Source organism: Plasmodium sp. gorilla clade G2, assembly GCF_900097015.1.
Source record: "Plasmodium sp. gorilla clade G2 genome assembly, chromosome: 7".
Taxonomy (NCBI): domain Eukaryota; phylum Apicomplexa; class Aconoidasida; order Haemosporida; family Plasmodiidae; genus Plasmodium; species Plasmodium adleri (nom. inval.).
The window spans coordinates 207,455-230,667 of record NC_041699.1 but is presented as its reverse complement, the minus strand read 5'-3'; the positions used below and the strand labels follow the sequence as shown (position 1 = coordinate 230,667).

Sequence of the window (23,213 nt, the reverse complement as noted above, 5' to 3'; positions counted from 1 at the left end):
ACTTATTAACATGTATGTAAACAAAAGAACAAACTGATGAATTAACAAATAAGTATTTTTTATATATTAAAATTTTTTTTTTTTTTTTTTATTCAAATGATGATTTTCACTTTTTGCTTCTTTTAATTTTTGTATTTTATTTTTAACTTAATTTTTTTTTTGTTTCATATATATATATATATATATATTTATTTATTTATATACATTTACATATACACACACACATATTTATTTATAAATACATACTTACATAAATAAAATAAGACTGATGAATGCATATAACACAGACGGCAGATATTTATTGATAATTTATGAAAAAGTATTTAAAGTAATTTACATAAAGAATTTAAAAGATAAGAAAGATGAGAACGTTAAGGTGCCAGCACTCTTTATATATCGAAAAAATGGGAAATGTTTAGAGAAGAGAATATTAAAAGAGAAGATAAGAAAAAAGAGTAAAAAATATGGAAATATATTAAATGAATTAATAATAGACAATTTAATAGGTACCATAGAATTTAGGAATGAATTATTTTTATTTGTAGTAGAAAAATGGAGATTATTAAGTAAATTTTATTATATGGATAAATATAGAAGTATTTATAAAATAGAAAAAGTCCATTATATACCATATAATGTGGATATTATACCAATAAATACAGCAATAAATAATAGTTTAAATATAGATGACAATTCAAATAATTATTTTATAAATAATGTAAAAAATAATGAGGATATAAATAAGAATTTTGAAATAATAGACAACTCAATAAATTTTGAAAGTAACAATAATAATAATTTTGGTATAATCACAGCATCTTCTCTAAAAACTAATGACCTTTCAAATAAGAATGATGATGTTTCACATGATTTTTTTAATACAAGCAATAAAAATTTAGCTAGCTGTCAAGGTAATAATTATAATAAAACTGTAAATTCGAAAAAGTCAGGTAATTTAGAAAATGATAAGAAAGATAGTATTTTAAATGATTTTGAGGTAGTGGATAATATTAATAGTTATAATTCTTATAAAAACAATAATTATAATAAGAAGGAAGAAAAAAATAAAAAAATCATTACTTTCAATAGTGCGAAAAAATGGCTTACAACTCAATTTAATCATAAAAATATTTTAAATATTATTTCAGATATAACTAATTATGATAGCAAGAATGTTAATGAAAATGATCGAAACATAGGAAAAGCACAAAATGAATTAGAAAAGGATAATAATAGTTTTTTAAAAAATGATAAGGCATCTACATCGTCTTATAACACATCTGCTTATAATAACACTAATAAAATCAGTACCCTTTTTAGTTCACATACCAATATATCAACAAATGATGAAAATATGTCTATTAATAAAAGTGACAAGGATAGCTACCAACTAAATAATAATGATAATAATACTAGTGATAGTAAATATATAAGTAATAATAATAATAATAATCTCAGTATTCATAAAACTATGAGTTCAAATACCAATATGAGTACACATAAAAATATGAATATTAATGCAAATAGAATAGCACAACATCACAACAATAATAATAATATGAAACAATCTAGTGGTGAAAAAAATATATTAAGCGCTAAGCATACAATTGGAAATAATTATAATAATGATACATTAAATAAAATGATTTTTAATAGTGTTGAGAATTCCTTAAGCTCTGTATATGATGAAGATAATTTAAGTGAATCAAAAGCAGATACTCTAAATTCTAGTTCAAAAATTCAAACAAATTTAATCGATAATTCGTTTTTTAATAAAGAAGAATATGGAAAGAACGAAAAATTATCCATACTTATAAATAATAAAAATATATTAGACAGTGAAAATAATATATTAATGAACATAAAAAAAGATGAAAATAAAATAAAAGAAAGAAACGCAATATTTGATCAAGATAATGAAAATAACAACAACATATTGTTAGATAAGAAAAATATAAATAATAATAATGTAAATAATAATGCACCTTTATATAATGATGATAAAAATAATAATAGTGTGAATGATATATATAAAAAAAATTTTGAAAATAAAAAAAATAATAATAATTTATCGTATAAAAATAAAAATGGTGTACATGATAACAATAATCAAAAGGAGAACATACATGAAAATGATGTAAATAAAAGGAATTCATGTGATAGTAAAATTTCAGAGGCTTTGTCAGAAGATAAAAAAGGATCCAATGCTAGTAATAAAAGTTCCGTAAATGTAGTAAATAATAATATAAAAGAACTTATTAATCATTCATATTTTAATGTTAAAGGTAATCTAAAAATGCAAGAAAATAATGAAAAAAAAAATTCTTATTCTTCGCTTTTTAAAAATGAAGATGTTCGAAATGATGAAAAAAAAAATAATTACAAAATGGATATACATAAATATTTAAAAACTATTCAGAGATTGTTAAGTGTCCATATGTATTATTCATATGATTATGATTTAACTCAATGTATTCAAAAAAAAGTAAAAAATAATATAGAAGAGATAGAAGTGGAACCATTAGTATATAGTGCTCGTTTAAATAATTTACATGCTAAAAAGAAAAAATCTTTTTTAAAAATGTGTGAAAAGAAATATGTGTGGAACTATCAAATGATAAAGAAGTTGAAAAATAAATGTAAAATTGATAATAATTGGTTTTGTTGTATTATACAAGGATATATATCTTATACATCAATCGAGATAAATAAAAAATGTTTAGAGTTACTTTTAATAAGTAGAAGGTCATCTATTTTGGGTGGTACTCGATTTAATAAAAGAGGCATAAATGATGATGGATATGTTGCTAATTATGTTGAATCGGAGCAGATAGTTCGAATTAATAATAGAAATGTGGAATATGTCGATAAGCTTGATCAAGTAAATAACAAGGATAATAGTTCTATGACTGATATGAATTATGATGCATATAAAAATAAAAATTTTACAAATACAAAAGTGGACATGGAAAGAAATAATAGTAATAGGAATAATACATATAATAATAGTAGTGTGTCTAATGAGGTATTAGCATCACCAAATTTAACACATGATCAGGTAAATAATTTAAATATGCATAATATGAGAGAAAAGGATAAGAACAATAATTCATTTGGTTCTGGCCAAATGGTTGGGGGTAATATTTCAACAGAAACAAAAGAGCAATTTATTAATAAAGACAAAATGAGCAATGAAAGTTTTGGAACCTACAAAATGAATGATCCAAATGATATTAATAATAATAATAATAGCAATAATAATAATAATAATAATAATAATAATAATAATAGCAGTAGTAGTAATAAATATGTAGGAAGAGATTTTGAAAATCGAATTATATCACTTGTTCAAATTAGAGGTTCTATCCCCTTGTTTTGGAAACAACATTCCATGTCTTCACATGTAAATATTCAACGATCATCCTTATTAAGTATTAAAGCATTTAAAGAGCACAATAAGAAATTAATAAATAGCTATGGTAATAATATTTATTATATAAATTTATTAAGTCAGAATAAAAGTAATGAAAAGAAATTAACAAAGAAAATGTTAGAAATGATAAATTTTATAAAGAAAGATAAACATTATAAAGAAAAAGATTACATTAATTATATTGAATATGATTTTCATATTTCTGTGAAAAATAAAAGTTTTGATGATGCAATGAATGATTTTATAAATAAAATATTATTAAAGGAAATAAAGAATGTATCATTTTTTATGGAACCTATAAAAGTGAACACTAATAATAATGAAAATTTAAATAATAATATAGATGAAGATGATGACTATAAGGATAATAACAATATAAATAATACTAATATAAATAATGCTAATATAAATAATAGTAATATAAATAATACTAATAGCAATAAGAATCAAAATAAAGATTATAGTTATGATAATAGTGATGGAGATAATAAAAAACAATCGGGTTTTTTTCAGAATGGTGTATTTAGAACAAATTGTCTGGATTGTTTAGATAGGACTAATGTATTTCAATATTATTATGCTTTATTTTTTATTTTATATATTTTACATCTTTCAAGGAATGATATATTTTTGAAGGCTGTAAATAAATCTTATTTATGTTATTATAAAAATGTAAATAATATGTTTAATGAAAAAAATGTTACTATATTAACAACATTACCTACGGAAAATTATGTACTTGACTTATCTGATAAATATGCGGTGAATAGAAGTTATGATTATGTAAATAATAAAAATGAAAATATGGGTATGTTCGATGGTTTTTCATATATAATTAATGATGGAAGATTTATGAATAATAAGAAAACATCTGATACTGCTGATGAATTAAAAAGAATAGGTGTAGATCAAAAGAAAGAAAAATATGGAAATTCAAATGATAAAGATTTTAATAAAGATGATAAAAGAAAAGTAGAACAAATCGATGAATATGTTTACATATTAAAACATTTATTTAAAAAAATGTGGGTAGAAAATGGGGATATTATAAGTACACATTATACAGGGACAGGTAGTGTTTTCTCTTCACAAATAAATGTAGGTAGATCATCATTGAGTACAAATATTGATCATGCAATAAAATCTATTGAAAGATTTTATCAAAACAATTTTGAAGATAATTTTAGGCAAGAGTGTATAGATATAATTTTATGTAGTGGAAAATATAATAATAATAGGAGGTCATTCTTAGGTTCTGATTTTTCTTATCTGTTAAATTATAATAATACAGGTACTGTGAATAAGGACTTTATTAATAGTATGAACAACTATGATGCTACTAATAATGATAACAACAGCAACAATAATAATAATAATAACAACAATAATAATAATAATAATAATAATAATAATAATAATGTTAATAATATTTCGAGTCCTACCATGAATTATGTACTACCAAATAAAGTTAACCCTAAAAATAAAAAATTATTAAAAGAGAACCAAGAGAAAGGAAATAAACAAGAATCCAAAGTTCTAAGTAAAAGAAAAAGAGCTTTGTTAAAACTGAAAAAAATATCCGGTGCTTATAATATTAATACGAATCATAATTGGAAAAATTTTATTCATAATACCAATTTTGTAAAAGATCTTATAGATAATAGTGGAGATAAAAACAAAAATGTACATGCAAATAAGGAACTAGCCAAAAAAGAATTGGAACATCGAGCTAAAAGAATTTTGCAGGAAATGGAAAAGTTAGATGAGTCAGATGTGGAAATAGAAGAGAATGATGAAGAATTTGAAGATAAAGAAAATGAAAAAATAGAAATGGATGACCAAGGTATTAATGAAAATGCAAATAATAATATGAATTATCAAGTAAATGCAGAACATAATCAATTTTATGAGGTGAAAGCTAATGGAGTTGATGAAGATGACGAACATGATGATGATGATGAGGATGATGACGAAGATGACGATAATGATGATGATGAAGAAGAAGATGATGCATATAATTATGATAGTAAAAAAGGTTCCAATATGCATTATAATGAAGAAGGGAAATTTTTAAAAAGAGATGTTAATTATCTAAATAATAAAAACATGAATGATTTATGTTCAAGAACAAATAACAGTAGTAGTGTCAATAATACAATCGAAATTGATAGTAGTACATCTGATAGTATAGAAAAGAAAAGAAGAAATAGAAGAAGAGAAAAAATGCGAAGAAGAAGGAGAAGACAAATGAAGAAACTTAAAAATAAAAGTGATTCGATGTATTTAGATGATATGCATAAAGATAATAATTATGTTTATGATGTTAATAATGAACCTATTTATAATGATTATTTAAGTCATGATCTTATAAATCAATATTGTGTAGATTGTTCTAATTCCAAATTTGTGAATAATTATGCAAAGAAAAAAATTATTAATACGGATTATGAGGAACGAATTATAAAATTATGGGCAGGTACATGGAATTTATGTGGAGGAGATTTGGAGGAATTAAATGATATATCATCATGGCTTAATGAAGTTGATGATTATATTGATATGTATGTATTTTGTTTTCAAGAAGTAGTCGAATTAACAGGATTCCGTATATTAATGAATATGAAAGATAAATTTAAAGAGAAAAAAATTGAACAAATGATTACACAAACGTTAGGAGAAGTATCTCAAAGGCAAAAAGAATTATATTTGAGAGGAGCAAAATATAATAATAACAATATGAAGACAAAAAAGAAAAATACTAATATTCCATCGACAACACCTTATAAAAAAGAAAATAATAAATATACATATGCTACCAATGAAGAAATAAAACAAGATGTTATAATGAATAATGAAGATGTTGATGATGAATATTATGAAAATTATTTAAAATGCTTTAACGATGAATATATGAAAAATGAAAAGAACAAAAATAAAAGTTATGATAATAATAAATCTAATAATTATAATTATGATGATATGGATATACTAGTACAAGGTGAAGAACGAAGAACTACAGAGGATAATAGTTCATTGCTAGATATATCAAAAAATTGTTTTTTGAATAATTATTTTAATAGTTTAGAGGGTGATGCTTTAAATTTAGATTTAATGAGTGAGAAGAAAATGTCTTTCTCTAATTTGATGGACTTGGACTTAGACATGGATATGGATATGGACAAAAAGGAGTATATTGATGATACCAACAAATATAAAATACCTGATGAACACAATAATATATCTAAAGAAATGAAATATAGTAATGAATTTAATTTAGTAAATGCTTTAGAAAATGATGATAATATAGAAAATAAACCTAATAAACATGACCATATAAATGAAGATTTATTGAAAAGTAATGAAACACATATAAGCTCAAATGTAAAGGATATTTTTCAAAATAAAGTAACCAATAGCTTCAATATGAATTTGAATGATGTATTCAATGATGAGTTTATATCAAATCCAAAGGAGGAGGATTCTTTTATTAATTCAAATAAGGGGAATATAAGAGGTTCTTATGTATTTGAGGAATTATATAATCGTAAATTTAGTGATATAAATAATAATAATATGAATGATGAATATGATGATAATATGTATAATAAAAACAAAGATATAGAAAAGAAATTGGCAAGACCTATTGATATGTACGATAGAAGAGGTAGTCACTCAAATAAAATTAAAAATAATAATAATATAAATAATAATGAAAATAATAACAAAGAAAACACACATAATAATAAAACTAACACGTTTGATAATAGCAATAATATGGATAGTTTAAAAAATTACAATTTTACTAGTGTACAAGATGTTTTTGAAGATTGTGAAATCAAAGAATTAGGAAGTAATAATAATAATTTGATGCATGAAAAAAAGTATGGATCACAAAAAATGAAAAATAAAAATTTTTATGAAAATGTAAAGAATGAAATAAATAAAACGGATGATTATTATGAAAATGTACAAAAGGATAAAAAAAAGGATAATAGGGATTTTGCTGCTAATGGTAGTAGTAGTTATAATAATAATAATAAAAAGTCTGACAAATACTTTTTGAACTTAAGAAAATTTAAATATGTAAAATTAAAATCTGTATCTATGATTGGTTTATTTATTATTATATTTATTGATGAAGCTTTGGTTGATCATATAAGAGAAATAGAAGTATGTAAGGTGAAAGTAGGTCTTAAGGGAAATACAGGAAATAAAGGAAGTGTGTCAGTTAAATTTAGATTAGGATATAATTCATTCTGTTTTAATAATATTCATTTAGCATCTGGTCAAACAAATATATTTGAAAGGAATACACAAATGCAGAACATTTTAAGTAATAGTTTTCAAAATCAAGAATTAAATAATTTATTTAATTTTGATTATTTCTTTGCATGTGGAGATTTTAATTTTAGAATAAACAAAAATCTTGAAGAAGTACTTAAGTTAATATCTAACAAAAATATTAAACATTTATTGAATTATGATCAATTTATTTATAATAAGATGTATAATATATTACCTTTTTGTCTCTTTCATGAGCACCCCATAACGTTTAACCCAACATACAAGTATAAGAAACATTCGAATATGTACGACATTAGGAGAACCCCTGCCTGGTAAGACAATAAGATGACTAAAGGAAATTCATATATATATATATATATATATATATCAATGTATATGTTATAATATTAATGTGTTTATAATATATATATATATATTATATATATATTCATATATTTATTTTTGAATAGGTGTGACCGTGTTTTGTTGAGTGGAAAACTTGTACACTTATCCGAAATGGAGAAGAAAAGGAATGAACATATAGCAAAAGAACATTCTAGGGAAAATAATATGAACATAGAAGGAAGAAAAAAAAATGATATGATTGATAATAAAAAGACTGATATTTTAGATAAGGATATGTTAAATGATTTTTATAATAATGATAAAATATATTTTAAATATTTAGATTATAAAACCCATAATAATTTCTTTTCAAGTGATCATAAACCTGTTAGTGCTCTTATTGAATTGAAAGTGTTTTTTGATAAAAAGGATATTGAATATAAATTATTACACTCTTATAGTATGAAAACCTTAGATGAATATGGATATTTAGGAAAAGGATCAAGTAATACAAGTAATAGTAGTAGTAATAAAAATAATAATTTATTTGATTATTTTTTTTCTAATGGTTATGGTATAAGTAAATATACTTCTAACCCTATATCTCAAATTCTTAATTATTCAAATCCTGTTAATTCAAAATGTAAGAATGAACCGAATGAGCATTCGTTTCATGAAGATGCCATAAAAAATATTGAAAATTTTGAGGAATATACAAAATGATATATTGTAAATGTTTTTTTTTTTTTTATCTTTATGTATATATATATATTTTAGGATGACCATGTAAAAAAGTTGACATATATATATATATATATAAATAAATGTTATTATATATTTATTAATTTTTATATCAAGTTATATTTATAATATACACTTAGTGTATATTTTTGTTTAAGGTGGAGCTTAATATATATTTCTAAAAATGATGATTTTATTTTAAATATATATATTTTTTATTTTTTTATGTGTATTTGTAAAATTTTTAGTTTATCTTTTTTTCTAAACTTTTGTATCATATATATATATATTTATATATATATATGTTGATTTATTTTTATGTATTATTTTATTTTTGAGAGCAGCCTATGTATTTTTTAGAAGACAAATTCAATACATCTTATTTAATGTATATATATATATATATATATATATATATGTTTATGTTTTGTATTTTTTTTCAACATATTTTTTAAATTATATTTTAAATATACATATGAAGAATATATATATGTATATATTCATTTTGATTTTTCTCTTTCTTTTTTTTTTTGTTTTATATATATATATATATACATATACTTATTTATATACAAAAAAAAAAGAAAAAATAGTAAGGAGAATAAGAAAAAAGTAGGAGGAATAAATAATAATATAAGGAACCCACAATATAAAAAAAAGAATTAATTTATTATTATTTTTTTTTTGAAGTTATATATATAAATGTTATATTCTATTTGTTTTCTCCATATAATTTTTCAATTTATGAATGTGTTTTCTCAGTATTTATAAATATCTAGAATGATTTATATTTTCATATTATTTATCATTATAATATGCACATATATATATATATATATATATAAACATGTACCTTTCACATTTTATTATTTTTTTTTGTTGTTGTAAAGTGATAATTTCTTTTTCTTTTAAGAAAAGACATTCGAATTATAATAAACTAACCAAAAAAATAATATCATATGAAAATACAAATATGTTGAATAGTATTTTATGTCAAAAAATCTTTAAAATATTTATATTTTCAAAAGGCTGTATTAGTAGACATATATATTTTTTAGTAATCATTTAGAATAATAAAGAAAAATACTTGTAAGCAGCAGAACAACATATTATATAAAATATAGTGTTTACACAGATGGTGTGTGAAAAATATTATATATATATATATATAATGTGTTAACAATTTATCCTTATATAAATATTTTTAATCTTTTTTTTTTTTTTTTTTTTTTTCTTCATATATATAATTTCATCAAAATATATACACACATAAAAATATATTATGAATGATTATAAAAATGTTATATTAATCATTAATTCATTCTTTTTTTTTTTTTTTTTAATCCTTCTTAAATGAATTATATCTATGTGATATGATAAAATGTATATATTTGAGCATGAAAAAAAAAAAAAAAAAAAAAAAAAAAAAAAAAAAATTATTTTAAAACGGTATTTATATTTATAAAATATTAGAATGATAATATATTATATATGAGCCCATTTTTATTTTAATATAAGAAAGAAATATATATATACTTTATTATTAAAACATGTACGAAAAAAAAGATAAAACATAATAACAATAAATAATAAGATAAAAATCAACAAATATATAATATAAAATAAAATAAAATAAAATATCTTACTCATAATATTATATATCATTATAACCTTTTATAATATTATTTATTTATTTTTTTTCTCTTTGGTATTTTCCTTTTTATATTAGAGAGAAAGATATAATTTTTTAAATATACTTCATGTTTTATTGTTTTTTTTTTATTTTTCGCAAATATGTTGTCTATTTTAAAAGAAAAATTTGTATAATTTTTTTTAATTAAAAAATTACGAGATGAATTATATTATAAATATGTAATTTTTTCTTTAATATATGAATTTATTATTAATTTAGATGGACATATATTAACAAAAGTATGTAATTATATATACCACCTATACATATATTATATACATATATATTTTTTTAATTTTTAAAATCTCTTGCATATTTTAATAAGTGTGCTTAAATGTTTATCTTATAATATATTCTTTTGTTTTTTTTTTTTTTTTTTTTTTTTTTTTGTGATGAATATATATTAAAAAAAAATATTTTTAACAAAATACATCGCTTTTTTTTTTTTTTTTTTTTTTTTCTTATTTTATTACATTATATTTTATTTATTCATTTTAATTTTTTTTATAATTTATTAAATTTGATATAAATATATATATATAATTGTATATATGTACACACATTTTTGGTATATGATATACATTAAGTTAAAAAAGAAGAAAAAAATGTACTATTAAATGTTAATATTTATTTTATAATATATATATATATATATATATATATATATAATATATATATATGTTTATATTAAGGTATACATATATATATATATATATATATATATATATATATAAATGTAATATATTGGTAATAAAAAATTTATATGTTATAATATATGAATAGACGTCAAATTATAGTATATGTATATATTTTTTAATATTAATGTATATATATATTTTATAATTTCGATATAATATTTATATAGTTTAATATATATAACATTTTTTATATATTTATTTCTAAGTAATGGGTGAAAGGAGGAGAGATATTCGCTCATATTTGGATGACAGTCATACAAAATATTTGGAGGCAGTAAAAAATTATAATGCTCATATAGACGAGTTAGTACGATTTTTAGATACATTTGAAGACCCTGCAGTAAATCACACAAATTGGGGTAAATTAAAATATAAAGGTTATTTACAAAAGATTTATAATCATGATACTGAGGTATTACCTATATATTTAGGAGACTTAAGAGAATATTTTAGTAAAGAGAATGATGATGTAGATTATTCTGTATATAATGGTATAATGACTAATACCCATAGATATATGGAGTTATTATATTCTGCTGCTGATAAATGCTTATCTGATGAATGTTATAAAAGGTTTATGAGAGGTTATGGTGAAGAAGATGAGAGTGAAAAGATCAAGAGAAGAAATTTAAGAAGAATAAATAATGAGGATAATTCTGGATATAGTACAGATGAAAGTGAAAAAGAAGCTTTTAATAATTTATTTCGGGATATGATAAAACCTATTGAAGAGATTCGACAAGAACGTATGAAAGAATATAAATTACCAGCATATTTAAGAGTAAATTTTGAAATTATTTTAATACCTAGTTCTAGAGATTTAGTTAGAAAAATGAGAATTGTGAACGCAGATTGTATTGGTTCTTTAAGTACTTTTGAATGTGAAGTTATTAGAGCTACTCAATTAAAACCTAGAATACAAGTTGCTACATATGAATGTGATAGATGTCATGTATTTGCTTATAAAGCTGTAGATGGTCCTTTTTTTATGCCACTATTTGATTGTCCAGGATGTACTAATGTTCATGGTGTTAGAGGTTCCTTAAAATTCCAATCAAAATTAAGTAAATTTGTAAAATATCAAGAAATTAAAGTACAAGAATTATCTAGTCAATTACCAGAAGGTGATATACCAAGAAGTATGAATTGTATTATACATGGAGAAAGTACTACATCTATACAACCAGGTATGTCAGTTACATTAACAGGAGTATTAATGCCTGTTACTAAAAGTGGATATCAAGCTTTAAAGGGAGGGTTGATAGCAGAAAAGGTTTTCCATATTTATTATGTACAGAATAATAAAGAAAATTTTAATGAACATATAGATAATTATGATAAAATTATGGAACAAGTTCAAGAATTAAAAAATAGTCCTAATTTATATGAGAAATTAGCTTATAATATAGGTCCTGAAATATATGGACATGATGATGTTAAAAAAGCTTTATTATTACAACTTATTGGAGGATGTACCAAAAAGAAAAAGGATGGAGGTTTAATTAGAGGTGATATACATATTTTACTAATGGGAGATCCAGGAGTTGCTAAGAGTCAACTTATGAAAAAGGTTTGTCTTATTGCATCAAGATCTATTTATACAACAGGTAAAGGTAGTAGTTCTGTTGGTTTAACTGCTGCTGTTTTAAAGGATCCTAATACAGGAGAAACAACATTAGAAGGTGGTGCATTAGTTTTAGCTGATAAAGGTATATGTTGTATTGACGAATTTGATAAAATGGATGAATATGATAGATCAGCTATCTATGAAGTTATGGAGCAACAAACTGTTTCCATTGCAAAAGCTGGACATTGTAGTAATATGCCAGCTAGGTCTTCTGTATTAGCTGCTGCAAATCCTGTTAATGGAAAATATGATTGTAAAAAATCTGTTATGCTTAATATGAATTTACCAGCAGCTTTATTAACAAGATTTGACTTACAATTTTTATTACTTGATGTATCAGATAGAGAAAAAGATAAAAAACTAGCTGAACATGTTCTAAATATATTAAAATGTATTGACTCTAGTGATGATAAAAAGAAAAAATCTGAATTGAATGATGATGGTTATGAAGAAATTGATAAAACAGTTTTAAGAGCTTTTATACAGCTAGCTAAAAAGAAGCAACCAACCATTTCACCAGAACTAATACCGAAAATAACACAGTGGTATGTATCTACGAGACAATTAGAATCACAACAAGAAAGATATAGTGATACACGTATAAATTATACAACACCCAGAGCCTTGTTAGCCATTTTGAGAATATCACAAGCATTAGCTAGATTAAGAGATAGTGACGTTATCGAAACAGCCGATTTCGAAGAAGCTATAAGATTGACGGAACAATCTAAAGCAAGTGTGTCTTTACAAACTGAAAAGAGAAGACGAAGAGATATTTCAACTGAAATTATGAATATAATTAAAAATATTAAAGATAAAATTATGGAAAAGAAAAAGAGATGGAATGGATGGATACCTATTGAGGAAATTGAAAGGCAATCAGTAACCAAAGGTTTTACAAGAGCCCATGTAATGAATACTATTGATAAATATGTAGAATTGACTGTATTTACTATTAATGAAAATAATACAGCTATTGCTTTCCCGAATGATGTTTATAATGAAGATGATGAATATGACGAGATGGAGCAAGAAGATTACGAATAAAAGTATACAAAATGATTTATGAGGAATATATAATTTTGATATATGATTAAATAATATGTATAAAATCATGGATAATCATAATAATTATATATACATATATATATATTTATATTTATATTTTTTTGAATTACTTGCTCTATATTAATTTCTTTTTTTTTTTTTTTAATTAATATTCATAATTTTTTTTTTATTAAAAATTTTAGTGACATTGTAAAACATAGTAACGTAAATGAAAAAAAAAAAAAAAATAAATAATAAATAAAAAAAAATTAAAAAAAATTTTAAGTTGTATATATATATATATATATTTATTTATTTATTTATCTATGTACAAATGCATAATTTGTATGGGTACTGCTTAATACAAATATATTTATATTATTCATAATTTAATTAGAATATGTTAAGTCATATGCTATATTTTACGAGGAATTGTAATTTTCCTTTTGCTATCTTATAGTTCCTCAGATATCCTTTTGAGTTCTTCCTTATCTGCATTTATTTTGAGAAATGTATTTCCCTCCTTTAATCTCGTTTCAGTTATAACATTGTGCGATACAAATTCGACTAATAAGGAATTAATTCTTATACTTGATGCACCTACTGTAAAAATTCTCTTATCTTGTAATAAGGATTCTTTTTCAACTCCGTAAATTCCTTTATCTAAATTTTCCAATTGTATAGATGCAATAATTTTAAATAATCTTTTATGATTTATACTTAAGGCATTTAATATAGTTTCTATATTTTTCTTGATATCGATTTCTTCACATTTTTTATTGAATACCCATTCAGGCAAGAATTTATTCCATTGTCTAAGTATTTCATGTCTATAATCTAACCATGTGTGACATTTGATATAAAAAAAATTGATAGAACTGATATTTTTAAAATTCATATTCAATTCAAAAGATACATCATCAATTGAGCATACAAAATAAATATTTTCATATTGACTTAGGAAAGAGAAATATTCATAATATGGATAAAGTTTAGTATTATCTAGATTATGTATAATAAAATATAATGGTACATTAGAATCATTAACTCTTTGTATAAGTTCATATAATAAATCAAAAGATTTTAATGTTTTGGATGATTTATATTTATAATGATATTCTAATATACGTACTAATATTTCTTCAAAATTTATTTCATCTTCAAATCCTAAGATTATACATTTATTTCCATCATTTAAACATATATTTGTAAAAAGATTTAATAAATGAAATTTGGATCCGATACCATATAAGCAGATATTAATATTATTTAATAAATAAACTTTCCATTTAATAAATTGTTTAATATTATAATGATATAAAGATCGTTTTTCTTTTATATGAGTATATGGTAAATTTTTAATTAAATATTGTAATTTTTGTATATGATCTAGATTATCCAAATTTTCTTCAATAGGTATATAAGAAGATAATGATTTTATTTTATTATTTGGTTTTACAATTTCTTTAATATTTAAACTAGAATAATAATCATAAGATATTAATCTTTGAGTAGATGCATCTACAATATCTTCTAATTTTTCTTCTTCATCTGAATTTTTTTCATCTATATTTTTTTTTCCTTTTTTTTTTTTAGATGTTTTAGAATTATTATTTGTTAATTGTTCTTTTCCTGTATCGTCTTCTTGTGTATTATTATCTGCATCACTTTTCATATCTTCTGAATAATCACTACTACCTTCTATACCATATAATGTTGGATCATTGTAAATGTTTATATCTATATCTTCTTTATCGAATTCATCATTATAGGAATCAGAATAGGATTCTTCGTCATCATCTTTTATTTTTTTATTTATACTACTATTTGTTTTATTCTTTTTTTTTTTTATATTTTTACTCTCATATGAATTATCATCATCATATTCATCATATGAATTATCATCATCATATTCATCGTATGAATTATCATTATCATTATCATCTTCTGTTTTCATTTTCCCTTCTTTTACACCTTTTTGTGTATTACCAACCTTTGTGGAATTCTTCACACTTTTTTTTGTATCTACCTTATCATTTTCATTTCTTTTTTTTTTTTTTTCATTAATAGTTGTGTCATTTTTAGCTTTACCCTTATCTTCGAATTTGTTTTTTGTTTTACGTTTTTCTTCCAAGATTTTTCTTTTTTTTTCTAATTCTAATTTCATTTTTTCTCTTTTTTTTTTCTGTTCCATATCGAAAACATTAGTTAAGAAATAGGGAATAATATTTTTTTCATTTAACTTATCATAATCTATATTAATAATATCGTTAACTTTCATTTCATTTGTATGATGAAGTTTTCTTCTTTGTAAAAAATGTTCTAGTTCATTTTTAGTATGATTTTTAATAAATGTAATATATTCATTGTTGGACACATTGGATTCGTATATATCTACAAATTTATTTTTAAAAGATTTTAATAATGATTCATCCATAGGATTATCATCATCAGAATAATAATCACCATGATCATCGCTATAGTTATCACTATCATCATCGCTATCATCATTACTATCATCATTACTATCAGAATTATTATTTTCATTCTCATTATTAATATTGTCAGGTGTATAATTTTGTTCATTCATTTTGTTAAAGAAAGATATACTTTCATGTGTTGAATCTGATTGATATGTGCTATCTAAAACTATATTATCCATGGCACTTATTTTTTCTTCAGAATTTATATCATATTTATTATCCATTTTAAAGGATGTTAATTTTTGTTCTTTATTCATTTTATTATTTGATGATTTAATATTTTCATTATATTTTATAGTAGTTTCTTCATTACTTAAAAATTTATTTAAATTTCTTGGGATTCTTATAAAAACACTTGGCATATTTTTATTATTTTCAGTTAAATTCGTAATTAAATATTCTTCTTTGTCTTCTTCATTTGTTTCCTCTTCTATTGTTCTTATCAATTTCTTAGGAGAATTTACTTCAAAGTTTTTCATCATCATTATATAAAAATTTACAATTAAAAAAAAAAAAAAAAAAAAAAAAATATGACACCACTTTTGTGTATTGATGAATAAACATTAATTGTTAACTTTTATTCTTTCAGGATATTATAGAATTGTTTAAATACGTACATAAATAAATAAAAAAAAAAAAAAAAAAGTACACAAAAATGGACTGTTACATTTAAATCTGTTCTTAATTTAAGAGATAGTTTTGATTTAATATGGAAAAATATCAACTAAAAAATTATAAATATATAATATATATATAAATAAGTATACATTTGTATAATTTTTAATATATAAATGTATCTTCAAATAGTAAATATAATATATATATTATGTTATTGTTAAAATATTTTTTTTTTTTTTTTTTTTTTTTGATATGTGAATTATTCTATTATAATATTATTATTACTACTATTATATAATATTCCTTTTTCTTATGTAATAATAAAAGATATATATGGTATATATTTTTTTCATAATATATCTAAAGAAAAATTAATAAATATTATATAAACATAAATATATATTTATATTTATATATATTTTTTTTTTTAAATATGGTTTTATTTTATAATATATATATTTTTTTTAATAGTAATGATATTTACAAGCATATTATTTATAATCATTTATTTGTGTGTAATTAGTACGCGTAACACACTTAAAAAATGATATATATATAATATAATAAATAAAATATATACATATATATAAAATATTTTTATTTATAATTTTTTTTTTTTTTTTGTCATAAACATAATGATAACTTAGTATGAATTTATATATATATAATATATTTTCTCAAATTTAAAATAGAGTTTTCATTTGTCCTTTTTTTTTAGGGCATATATTATATATATATATATATATATATATATATATATTTTTTTTCCCATTTTCGTCTTTTTTATATATAAATTTATTATGTGTGTGTTTATTTTTATTTTTTTTTTTATCGTCTATTTTATTTTTGAATATAATTAATAGTGTATTTTAAAAATATGTAATAAAGTTATAAATTAAAAACAAAAAAAAATCAAAAATAATCATATATATATATATATATATATATATATATATGTATATATGTATATCCATTTAACATAGTTAATGTTTATAGTTTATATATCTATTATATGCAAACATTCATATAAATAAAAATATCTTACGAAGATATTTCTTGACACTTGTTTGAAATATTTACATTGTTCATATCTGATGTTTTGATTAGTATAATATCATAATTATAACTTATTAGAAACGTTTTCATGATATTATATAAAACCATGTAGGTATCTATGTTTTCTTCATTATTCCATATATAATGTATTGCTAAAGATTTATTTTTTGTTTGTATAACTATAGGTATAATATAATTAAATAAAGGGACATTTATATATATATTCAAAATATCAGAATTTAAATTATATAGAATATGTTCATTATCTAAAATATTGTAGTTCTTATATTGTTCATCATTATATATATGTAAAAAATTAAATTTTTGTAAATAATTATAAAAAATATTCTTTTGTATTTTATTCTTTTTATTTTTTTCACATATATAATTAAAATATCTTATAATATTTATACATTTATAATATTCAGTTTGTTGTATGTCTAAGGTCTTTTTTTTTTTTTCTTCATATATTTGAGGGTTTAGAAGATAATTCATTTTTGTTTTTTGTTTTTTTTCCATGTCATATATTAATGAAAGGATAAGTTTGCGATATAAAAATAAATATTTATAATTATAATAAGTATTTTTAAATTTTTTAACATGTACAAGTTGTAATAAAATACATTCTAATAAATTTTTGTCTTTGATTAATATATTAAGATTATGATTAAAAATGTAAAGAAAATAATTTAATATTAAAAAAAAATTCTTCTTGCTCAAAATATTATTATTATTATTATTATTATTTTTATAGTAGTGCTTATCATTATATATATAATGTTCTTTTATTTGATCATAATCAGAATATGTTGTCACATCTTTATATATATTTACACCATCATTATTAATATGTTTATTATTATGAATATTTTCCTTTTTTGTTGTGTTCAAGATATGTTGGTTTTTTATATTTGAATGTGAAATACGTAGATATTCACTTTTGTCATCTTCCATTATTTTTTTATTTTTTTCTTCTTCTGTGTATAGATTTATATTTATTATACCTTCAAAATTATTCTTCAAGTGCCATATCATTTTATTGAAATTGTTTAATATACGTGGTTCATACTCTTTCATATGATATTTAATATTTTCTTGAATTATATTAGAATGAGTAAATATATTTATAAAAACAAATCGTAACAAAAGATATTCATAAAAGTCGTCTTGATCAATTTTATGAAAATGAAAATTATAAGGATTTATTATATGTTCGTATAGATTATTTGTTTGATATTGATCTGTATTTTTTTTATTTATATCTTTAATTGTTTCATTATAATTTTTGGTATGTTTGTATAATATATTTCTTTTATTTTTTTCTTCATTACAATTTTCTACATCATTTTTTAATAGATATGTTTTTATAATATCATAATGTTTATCATTTTTGATGTCATGCCAATCTAAATATATATTTTGAACATTTTTCTTATTTATCTCTTCATATGGTTGTTGCTTATGTATAGATGTATATTTTTTTGTAATATAATTTAACAATAATATTATGATTATATTTATATTATTACAACATGTATTTCCTTTTAATATATAATATTGTATTAATACAAGAAGAGAATTTATATTCATGTTATTTAAATTGTTTAAGATATTTCTTTCGAAAATATTTAGATCTATAATTTTTAACATATTTAATTCTACGAGACTTAATAAAATATTAGATAAGGAATGATAAAAATAATGTTCTTGTTTTATATAATGATTATTATGAATAAAATTATTTTTAATATTTTCTAACAAATTAAATATATTTAAAGATATATAACTTTTATTTATATTCAATTGGCTAAAAGTAACTAGTATCTTATCTATATGGAATATATGTATATTATAATATTTAAATATATTTTTATTAAATAATAATAGAAGATGTTTATAAAAGTTGTTATCTTTATTTTTATGTTTCAATAATATTAATATATCTAAGATATTCATATAATAACTTTTATTATGTACATTAATATTATTATCATAATTCTTGTTGATAATATTATTATCTATATTATTTTTTTTCTGATCACAAATTATTTTTATATTTTCATCTTTCAAATATGTATTATCCTGTTGTTTTATATTCATATGTACTACATGTGGTTGATTTATTTTTTCTTTGTTGTGTTCTATCATTGATGATTTTTTGTCATTATATATATTGTGTGTATTACTGCATATAGTATTATATTCATCTATTATTGTCTCCTTTTTAGTATTATAAATTTCCATTTTTTTTTTGGTTATTTTCCTTATCTATTGATAGATTGTCTTCTTGCACATGCTTGTCATTATTTGTAATATTATAAAAATAATTTTGTTTTAGATCCTTGAAAATATATATATCATTAGTACCTTTTTCATGATAAGAATATATATTTTTTAATTTGTCCATTATATATGAATACATAAAATTATCATCAAATGGGATATATGTATTCATATTTCCAACATGATTGTTATCACATATATATATAACCTTCATTATGTCTTTTTTATATAATATATTTTGTTTATAGTAATTGTTTCTCTTAAAATTACAAAAATGTATAAAGTATAAAATATATATCCAATGATTAAGATCCATATGTTTTATTTTTTTATCATTTATAAGGTAAAAGAGGAATACGTAGAAATTATCATTAATATTAATATTGTTTTTTATAACAGATAAGGCTAAAGATAGTGTAATAAAAAAATTTATATTAAAATTGTTATTTTTTATATTTTGAACAAAATTGTTCACTTTTATATTTATATATGAATAGACATTATAAATTAGTTCTAAATATGTATCATAAATATTTGAATATTGCTTAGAATAATCATAATGTAATAATATTTGTGAGAACAAATATATATTTTGTATCATTTCTAAATTAATCTCACGGTTGTTCATATGAATACATTTATTAATGATAGTGCCAAAGAATAAAGATAACCATTTCATGCAATAAAAATTATTATTATTATTATTATTATTATTATATGTGTCATTTAAATTTTCTGTATTATTTGTAGTGTCTACATTTTTTATAATATTTATTTCATTTTTCAATTGATAATATAATAAATAATTTATATCTTTCAAACTCAACTTTCTCATTATATCCTTGTCCCTTTCCATGTATAAGAAAAAAAACATATCATATTTAGTAGATTCAAAACGATTTATATTTAATAACAAACATACATGTTTACATGTGATACTGAAAATGTTTTCCTTTTTTATAATATTAAATAGATAATCATATAATATCTGAATGAAATATGTATTTAAATTTTTTTTTTCAAGAATCAATAGATTTAATAGAAAATCTAGTTGGTTATGATCTTTTATTTGATATATATTTTTATTTTGTTTTATATAATTTATTTCTCTTTTTAAAAATGCACATAAATATAAGGGTATAAATTTATTATTATAAATATTATAATAATGTTGACAATAGGACAATTTATATATATCTTTAATTGTGAAATTTATAATATAATTTTGATATAACTTCAGTTTATTATTTAATGTATAAAGTAATTTATATACATAATCATTTTCTCCTTTTTCTTCAATTTTGATATTATAATAATTATTATTATTATCATTATTTATTGTATATAACTTCTTTGTTTTTATTTCTTTTATATTATTTAAATTATTTGGAATATCATTTTTAATATTTTCTTCATATGATAAAGGAAATGTATCATATGTCTCTAATATATTATTATCATACGAATTATATTTTTCACACACTTTATTTTTTTCGTAATATTCAACTTTAGACTCTTTTATATTATATGAACTTACATCCATATTATATGATATATCTTCTATATTATTATCATTTTGTGTTTTATTTAATTGTTCTTTATTAAATATTATATCAGTATATGAATTAATATTTATTTGATCATCCTTATCTAATAAATGATATTTCCTATTTTTTAAAGCCATATATACAATATGTATTATTTCAATTTCTGATAAATATTTTTCATTTTTGTAAAATATATAGAAATATTTATTTAAAGGACTGTTTTCAAATTTTCTCAATTTTCTCTCCACCATGTTATATACTTTTCTCGTTTTCTTTAAAGCATCTTTATCAAAATTGCTGTACGTATCTATGAAATTATTGTAACCTTTTATATTATCACAACTACTATTAGTAGTAGTAGTACTACTATAATTTTTTAAAAGTTCTTCATTTTCTTCTATATGTTTATCCTGATTTATTTTTTCTGATGAGGAATCATTTACAGTGGGCTGTTTTATTTTTTTTAAACTTTCCAAATTTTCAAAGTTGAATATAAATGGTTCACTGAAAAAATAGTTGCAAAGCCTTTTACTTTTCACATTTATTATTTTTTTTATTCTATATATGTTATTTATGCAAGGAAACATCATAAAATATGGAACAGTATATGTATAGCATCATATTATGGGGTAATATTAAAAATAAAGATAAATTAATAAAAATATATATATATATATATATATTATGAAGTCATAGTTTTATAAAATTTTTATTAATTTTTAATATTACATTCAAAATGATTTTATTATATATATATAATAATCATTGCATTATTATTGTATGTATTTTTTTTTTAAAATTCTTTCATATTTTAATGTAGATATTTAAATTTTTTTTCTTTTTTTTTTAATACTATTCTACAACAAATGTGTTAATATATAGGTATAATATTTTTAACTGTTGACAAAACATAAGGGAGTACAATTAAGACTTGAAAAATGTATTTATATATATATATATTATAATATTACATATTAAATAAAATTTATTAACTAATATAACCATTAAGCGTCATGTTGAAATAATTTAGAAAAAAATATACATACATATTATATATATTATATATTACTATAATATGATGAATAAATAAACTCATCTCTATATATATTTATTATTAATTTATCATTTTTTTTTATATATGTGGAATAAGAATAATTATCAAATTTTTTATTTTATAAACAAATATTTATATCAAATATGTTCCAAAAAAAAAAAAAAAAAAAAAAAAAAAAAAAAACTAAAAGCTGTCAATTTTTAAGCTATAAATGAAATATATATGTATATCAAAATAAATTACAAAACAAGGTGAAAAATAAAAACAAATAAAATGAGTAATTTAATATTATATAATCATATAA

The 23,213-nt window shown here is 20.1% G+C and overlaps 4 protein-coding genes across 4 annotated transcripts; 2 read left to right on the top strand and 2 right to left on the bottom strand.

Annotated features, from left to right (window-relative positions):
- Window positions 1–268: 268 nt before the first annotated feature.
- Window positions 269–8,785, top strand: PADL01_0704200 (inositol-phosphate phosphatase, putative; the record flags this gene model as incomplete). Its single annotated transcript, XM_028681079.1, has 2 exons — window positions 269–8,049; window positions 8,188–8,785. 2 exons carry the CDS (start codon window positions 269–271, stop codon window positions 8,783–8,785), a joined length of 8,379 nt encoding a protein of 2,792 aa, XP_028537493.1.
- Window positions 8,786–11,402: 2,617 nt separating this feature from the next.
- On the top strand, window positions 11,403–13,868 carry PADL01_0704100 (DNA replication licensing factor MCM7, putative; the record flags this gene model as incomplete). Its single annotated transcript, XM_028681078.1, has 1 exon — window positions 11,403–13,868. One exon carries the CDS (start codon window positions 11,403–11,405, stop codon window positions 13,866–13,868), a length of 2,466 nt encoding a protein of 821 aa, XP_028537492.1.
- Window positions 13,869–14,322: 454 nt separating this feature from the next.
- On the bottom strand, window positions 14,323–16,833 carry PADL01_0704000 (origin recognition complex subunit 2, putative; the record flags this gene model as incomplete). Its single annotated transcript, XM_028681077.1, has 1 exon — window positions 14,323–16,833. One exon carries the CDS (start codon window positions 16,831–16,833, stop codon window positions 14,323–14,325), a length of 2,511 nt encoding a protein of 836 aa, XP_028537491.1.
- Window positions 16,834–18,010: 1,177 nt separating this feature from the next.
- Window positions 18,011–22,445, bottom strand: PADL01_0703900 (conserved Plasmodium protein, unknown function; the record flags this gene model as incomplete). Its single annotated transcript, XM_028681076.1, is given in 2 exon segments — window positions 18,011–20,248; window positions 20,265–22,445. 2 exon segments carry the CDS (start codon window positions 22,443–22,445, stop codon window positions 18,011–18,013), a joined length of 4,419 nt encoding a protein of 1,472 aa, XP_028537490.1.
- Window positions 22,446–23,213: the final 768 nt, after the last annotated feature.